The following is a 6,963-nucleotide window of genomic DNA, read 5'->3' as shown; positions in this document are numbered from 1 at the left end:
TGTTGTGTGGCTGTGCGCCTGCCCCACTCCTCGCCGCTGTGCGGCCATCCCCCACCACACACCATCCTGCGCAGCGCCGCCCCACTCCGCCTTGCCGCTGCAGCCATCCCCCACCGCGCGCGCTCCCATCCTGCGTCGTGCACGCAGCGTCCCTGGCCGCGCCCTACCCCGATTCCACCAGGAGAATGAAGGTCGTCGTCATCCGAAGACACCATGACAGGGAGCCGATCCACTACCGAACCGACATCCAAGCTTCCTGTCGTGGCAGGCTATGGCTGCCAACGATGCCATGTTTTAGGTGTTTCTGGCATATGTTTTAAGTGTTTCATCTAGATGTTGCATATGTTGCAATGGCTATAGCATGTTGTAAGCGTATGTTTCGTGTAGCAAGTGTGTGTTTCATATTGCAAGCGTATGTTTCAAGTGTTTCAAATGTATGTTTCAAGTGTTTCATCTTATTGTTGCAAAAGTAGATCTGAATGTTGCATATACATGCACGTTGCAAACGTATGCTTCCAAGTATTTCAGGTTTTTCATACGCATGTTGCAAATGTTTCATCTGGATGTTACATATGTTTGCAATGGCTTTCAAGCGTTTTCAGGTGTTCTGCAATTGTTTCTGACATATGTTACAAGTGTTTCAGCCGTTATGGAATTTATGTTTCAAGTGTTTCATCGGTATGATGCAAAAATAGATATGATATTGCACATGTTGCAATGGAACTCATCTGCCGCAGTCGCTGGAGCGCTGCCGAGCGATCACAAACGGTCCCACGTGCAAGCACGTGAGAAGTGGTGGGGGCGCGGGCGTCCCCGTGCGTGATCTTGGTAGTGCATGCGACGCCCGTGCGGCGCTGGACCCCACGTAGGCATGCGAAACACAGGCACGGGAAACGGAGCGGCGAGGGCGCACAGCAACCGGCGCAGGCATCCATCTGAACATCTGGGCGCTAGCCTGTCCCAAACTAGAAATATCTAGAAAGTTATAGATCTCATCAAGCACTAGATTTACATCTCTCCTTTGAAAGTCATTGATGTACAGCTTTGACTGCGATACAACAAGAAAAATTGGTAGTGAATCTCGTACATCGAGCATCTGTGCCAGGTATCGACTCACCTCACCGGTCGTCATCCCATCGCACCCCATGTTTAGCAGCGAGATAATAAGCATTGATAGGTCCTCTGTCCCCAGCCTCGTAGAGCTCAGGGGCAACTCTGTTCTGGTCGATCTCATGGATTATCGGAGTCAGCACGTTCCATGCAGCAGCCAGCTCATCGCTGCGCATGAATAAATGACTATCTCCATCTAGCACGTCCAGGAGAAGATGTTCATATGAATCTGGTACCACCTCGGTGTTGTACCTACACATCAAAGATCATGGTTTAGTGACAGTTCTATTGAATAGATCATAAGGTGGTCCAAAAGATTTCCATACCTATCCCGGTAAAGCAGGTTCAGTTCTGAAGCATCCAGTTGGAGCCCAAGCCCTGGGACCTTGTTGTTGACTTTTAACAGGATTGCTTCCTCAGGTTGATCGCGTAGAACCAGCTCGTTTGTGTCGAGATCTATGTCATGACCAAAACGTTCACGGTAGATATTACCAGGGACATGGCGAAACTGAATTCGAATTTCAGCTCTGAAGGAAATCAATGATTAGACGACTTCAGTCATGCTTGATCAATTTGTCAGGTGATAGCTTTTCTAGAAGAAAATGGTAATATTCTTTGATAAAAGTGTGGCAATCTTGCGAAAACTATCAACAGAGTGATCAGAACAGGGTGAACTACTGAAACATTTGATAAAAGGAAAAAAGTCTACATATCCCCCCCCCCCCCCCCCCCCCCCACACACACACACACACACAAACTATAAAACCAGATTTTCTACCCCCCTGATCTTTCCAAAACCGGTCAAATAACCCCCCAAACGGTTTTGGACGGTGGTTTTGCTACGTTGACGGTGGTTTTGTCTTTTTCTTTTTTATTTATTTCCGCTGAATCTTTGAAAATCATAGTAAATCACAGAAAAATCATAAAATGGAAAATTCAATTATGTTGTACTCCACATGAGTAGATCTACACAGTGAACATGTAATATGGTATGTTTTAGTACAAAGTTTTTGTTGTAGCTTTAGATCTATACTTTTCTGTAATTAATTGAAATAATTCATAGCTACAGCTTCTATGCATATGAATCAATTCCTGATTCTACCTTTTGAGATGTTAGGTTATAAAAATGCAATAAGATCATAACAGCACAGTGCTACAATGTGGTGAGTTGGTGACTGAAATCAGAAAGTAACTATTGAGACGTTTGCTAATAGAAGTTATGGAACTCATCGAATGTACCTATTCTTCATAAGCCCCATGCCTGTCCTGATCAAAAATGGTACCCCATCCCAGCGTGCATTGTCAATGTACATAGCAGCGGCAAAATAGGTTGGTGTCATGGATTTTGTGTATCTGTCAACTTTACCAGACGTATCTTTAAGTTGACCAAGAACAACATCCTCAAGTTCCACTTTCCGAATTGATTTGAGAACCTTCACCTGCACAAGTGGAAGTTCTTATGATCCTGTATCAAAGCCAGCACTTTCTAACTTCTATTTAGCACAGTAGTGCCAATTTCCTATGTTAAAAGGATTATACCACCTTACCTTTTCATCTCGGATATCCTCTCCATCAAGACTTACAGGTGGTTCCATAGCAAATAGAGCTATTGTTTGAAGAATGTGACTGTGAACTATGTCACGGATTATCCCATAATTTCCGAAGTACCTAAAAGGGAATATTGTTTTAAACTAAATGATCTAGAATTAGAATGCCAAAACATGAATATATTTTCAATAAAGAAAACCAGGATAAGAGATAATTTCAAAAGTTAAACAGAAGAGACTATTGTAAAGTTCAAACAAACCCAATAATGACCTACTCACGCAGAGTCAGTCTAGAGATTGTGATAACATGTATGGTTTTACATCATTCAAGACTGCTAAGGCAATTCGATAGCATTAACTCACCTCCCTTGTATTTCATTTGATGTTTCTTCAGAAAAAATGACCTGACACAATTCACACACATTACTACATGATCCATGTATATACAAAATAATAAAGCATGTGCTAAAATGAGTCTTCAAGTGTACCTGCACATTCCGTATGTAAGTTCGACTCCACAAAGGTTCAAACACCAAATTAGAAAATCTCAAGACAGTAAGATTTTCGATCAGATCCTTCCCCAGAAGGTGGTCAATTCTATGGGATAAAAAGATGTAGCAACAACAAATTGTCATGTTCTTCAAACATTAAAGGGCGTACCCAGTGCAGAGAGCTCTCGCTCTGTGCGGGGTCTAGGGAAGGGTGTCAGTGGCAAGCCTTACCCTCGCCTATGCAATGCGAGGAGACCGCAACTCGAACCCAGGACCTTCCGGTCACAGGCGGTAAGACTCTACCGCTTGCACCAGGCCCGCCCTTCATGTTCTTCAAACATTGCAGTTAAGAAAAACAGTCACAAAGCTTTGTAATTGAACAATCCAAAAAAGGGAAGACCAGCTAAGATTGGAGGGATTAAAGGTGGAATAGTACCTGTAAATTTGCTTCTCGTCAAATCTTGACAGCATAGATTGTGTTACCTGCTGTGAGGACAAACCAGTAAAGCCAAATGGTTTCTCGATAATTATTCTATTCCAGCCTAGCTTAGTTTGGGCACCGTCAGCCAGTGGCAATGCTACATCAAGGAGTGCCTCTTGTGGAACAGCAAGGTAGAATATTCTGTTTGCAGCACCAATGCCCTGTGAAACAAAAATGGAGTGTGATGGAACTTAATGAATGGGATTTATATTTCAAGTTTCCCAAAAGATTCAGAAACAGTTATGAGATCAAATTCTACCTCTATCTGTTCCATCCTAGAATTTAATCTGACCATCCCTTCTTTGTTGTCATGTCCGGCATCTACATAATACGTCCTTTTGAGGAACTCACTTAACTTGTCATCACAATTTTCACTGCATTCACAATAAACATCAGGACACATTCTTCTTAGTTTGGTAAAGCCTTTTTTTCTACGACAGTAAAACTGTGTTTTTTAAGGGACAGTAAAACTATGTTAGTGCATGCACTGAAAACTTTGGAAGAAGCAAAGTGGTGTCAAGCACCACCCCAAACAACAGATCGTTTGGTCTAAAACCATGCTTTGCAGCTTATTAAAGGCATCATAATAATGGGTTGGCTATAATAATTAGTTATATTGATCTCAAAGCTATAAAGGGGAATAATATAGATACTAAATTCGGTGCTAATTTTTTGTAAACGCAACTGCCATGACAAAAAAATATCATATGAAAAGTTGCCAAATAACATACTGGTGATCCACCCGGCAGGTCAAATTGGCTTCAATTATAGATCTTAAGCCCTCATCTGTTAATTTCTTCCTAGAATACCCAAATATACCAACATTCTGCAGCATAAAAAATGAAAATGAAAGGTGTAACATGAAAGTGACAGTAGCAGAAGCTATTCTATGTTCATACCCGAGGAAGAAAACCACTGTAATACAGAGCAAATAGTGCTGGAAAAACTTTAGTTCTTGCCAGCTCGCCGGTAACTCCAATCACAGCAATGCAAAGAGATGGTTCATTGTTGGAGTGTCTTCTGGGCACAGCAGACTCTTCCTTTTGAACAGGAGAACTGATTTCAGAGGGGATGTGTCCCTGAGGCACTGATTTTTCCTGATCAGTTGAACTATCCAAAGTATCAGAGCTTGTATTGACCATTTCACCTCCAGAATCTGCATAAAGGGGAAACAGTCAGGTCAACATGAAAGCATAAAGACAAAAATTCCCAAGAAGTTTGCAGTAAAAAGTAGTTGTAAGATGATATGACAAAGAAAGTTTCTCTTGAGCTTTTTTTTTATTTATAATGCTAATGCAAATTGAATGTAACTATCAAAGGTATGAAGCAATCCAGTGTCAGCAGCACTGAGGAAATCATAAGGCATTAGGACAATAGTGACAACTATGATAAGCACATCTGCACATGCAAAGTAACGGAACTCAAGACAACTGATTTCCCAATAGAGTGCCAACCATAAGCAAGATGCATGTTCCAATGACTTCTCTTTTCAATCAGAGATGCAGCCTCCAAGTAATGTGGAACTTTATCATTCCCTCGAGCATCTAGATTTCTTTGAAGTTGCCATCCATGATGCCTCTTCAACGCCTTCCGGAGTTTCAGCCTTGCAGCAATCCAGCACCTCAATCCACAAGCTTGTGTTCTGAAACTTGGAGCAGGTCCTGCAACCTATGTACAGAAGCATTAAGTAGAAAGATCAGTAGATGAATGTAGCAATGTGTAAATACCAAATAGTAATAAGCTAAGAAACTCCACGCCATCATCAATGCCTAATAAATCGGATGTGATAGATTCCTCTGTCAGCCACCAAATGCGAAGCACTTTTTTTGCAAGACTTCAATTGACTAACGGTGGGGAAAGGGAGACAAGTTTTTTATTCATGTACTGCACAACATAAGGAAAACATAGCATTCAAACCAACAAACAATCTCTCCCATGTTATGGATTGATTATTGATGCAACAGGAGTTCTGTCAACCAAGCGCGTTCACATAAAACCAGCACACCTTTTCTGTGTGCCGCATCCTCGAATATCGAAACAGGAGCATGTTGGCACGTTCAATTCAATGTGCCCCTTAAGTTGTCCTGAACAATGCCCCGTACCCCCCTCCACACCCCCCCAAACCCCAAACCCAACCCCACCTCCGGCACGGGAGGGAAGGGAAGAAAACAGCATCATATGGAACCCGTGGCAAAAACGAGAGCATAGATGATGTTATAAACTTGCGTTCCAGGGCCAAGAAAGGCCAGCAAGGTTCACAAGGATCACACGCTGGCACGGGCGAACCAAAGCTTCGCCAACCACCCCGTGAATCTGCGACTTCGTCTATCGCTTGAGAGAAGCAAAGAGTAAAGTGTGACAAGCACGGGCACGTACTGCTCCAGAACGCTACCACACAAGCGCCCAGCGAATTGGTGGAGGCATTTCATCGAGCAAGCTAAACGCCTAAGCGCGCGCGCCGGAAGGGAAGAAAACCAGCACTTCATCCTGGCACCGAATGGCGAATACAGTACCACAGGCGCTCGTGGCGAATACTCACCGGGGTGAAGCGCGAGGTCGCCAGCGAGGACCAGGAGGACAGCGCCGGAGCTGCCGACGCCGACGCGGCGAGCCCTGACATCTTCGGCGCTGCTCGCTTGCTTGGTGCTGCGGTACTTGCTGACTTGCCTGCTCCCTCCGTCAGATCGCCTCGACCAGTACTGGGAACGAGGAAGTGAAGAAGACTTTCGCTTGGCTGAATTTTTTTTTTCTTGCTAAAAAAACCGTCACCTTTTAAGGTCAGCCGAACGGCAAGTGGCAGCTTGTGACGGGAAAAATGGATAGCGACAGTGTATGCTGGACCGGCCTATGCTGGACCTGAGGCTGGACTCCGGAGCCGCCGTCGAAGTTGAACCAATGTATGAGTAGCTGTACTGACACATTACACACACGTCGACGACGTCGTGTATAGAGCAATGGGTGAAATTCTTGGCTAGCCGCCTGGATGCTTTACCAGAATTTAAAGAAAAATACTGGAGTCTACAGGAATCAAAAGCATAGGCACTTCTTCGATGGGTTTAAGCAAAAGTTCGGATCTTGCCTAGATACTTGTTGCTACTCATCGAGAACTCGTGAAAGAAATGTTTACAGAATCCAGTCAAAATGTGTACTAAATTTAATGTCACAGAATTCATCTTCAAAAATGTTTAGCAAATTTTACCATCATATGGAGCTCCTCGAAGCACAATCTCTGGTAGCCTCTGGACTATGGTGAATCCCTACATCTCTCCTGAAGCTTTCTTTGTTTCGTATAGACCCCAAAAAAACACTTCAACCGAATATTAAAAGCGACATG

At 43.5% G+C, this 6,963-nt stretch overlaps 1 protein-coding gene across 1 annotated transcript; it reads right to left on the bottom strand.

The window, feature by feature from the left end:
• Window positions 1-598: 598 nt before the first annotated feature.
• Window positions 599-6,388, bottom strand: LOC136540026 (inactive glucose-6-phosphate 1-dehydrogenase 4, chloroplastic-like). The gene is made up of 12 exons (XM_066532011.1): window positions 6,169-6,388; window positions 5,084-5,297; window positions 4,529-4,785; window positions 4,361-4,455; window positions 3,889-4,003; window positions 3,585-3,790; window positions 3,146-3,254; window positions 3,021-3,061; window positions 2,658-2,778; window positions 2,350-2,549; window positions 1,437-1,637; window positions 599-1,362 (listed from the first exon to the last, which is right to left on the bottom strand). Exons 1-12 carry the CDS (start codon window positions 6,247-6,249, stop codon window positions 1,119-1,121), a joined length of 1,884 nt encoding a protein of 627 aa, XP_066388108.1. The 5' UTR covers window positions 6,250-6,388; the 3' UTR covers window positions 599-1,118.
• Window positions 6,389-6,963: the final 575 nt, after the last annotated feature.

Source organism: Miscanthus floridulus, chromosome 2 (assembly GCF_019320115.1).
Source record: "Miscanthus floridulus cultivar M001 chromosome 2, ASM1932011v1, whole genome shotgun sequence".
In the NCBI taxonomy this organism is placed as follows: Eukaryota; Viridiplantae; Streptophyta; class Magnoliopsida; order Poales; family Poaceae; genus Miscanthus; species Miscanthus floridulus.
The sequence above is the reverse complement of the archived record's forward strand: the minus strand, read 5'-3'. Positions and strand labels throughout refer to the sequence as shown.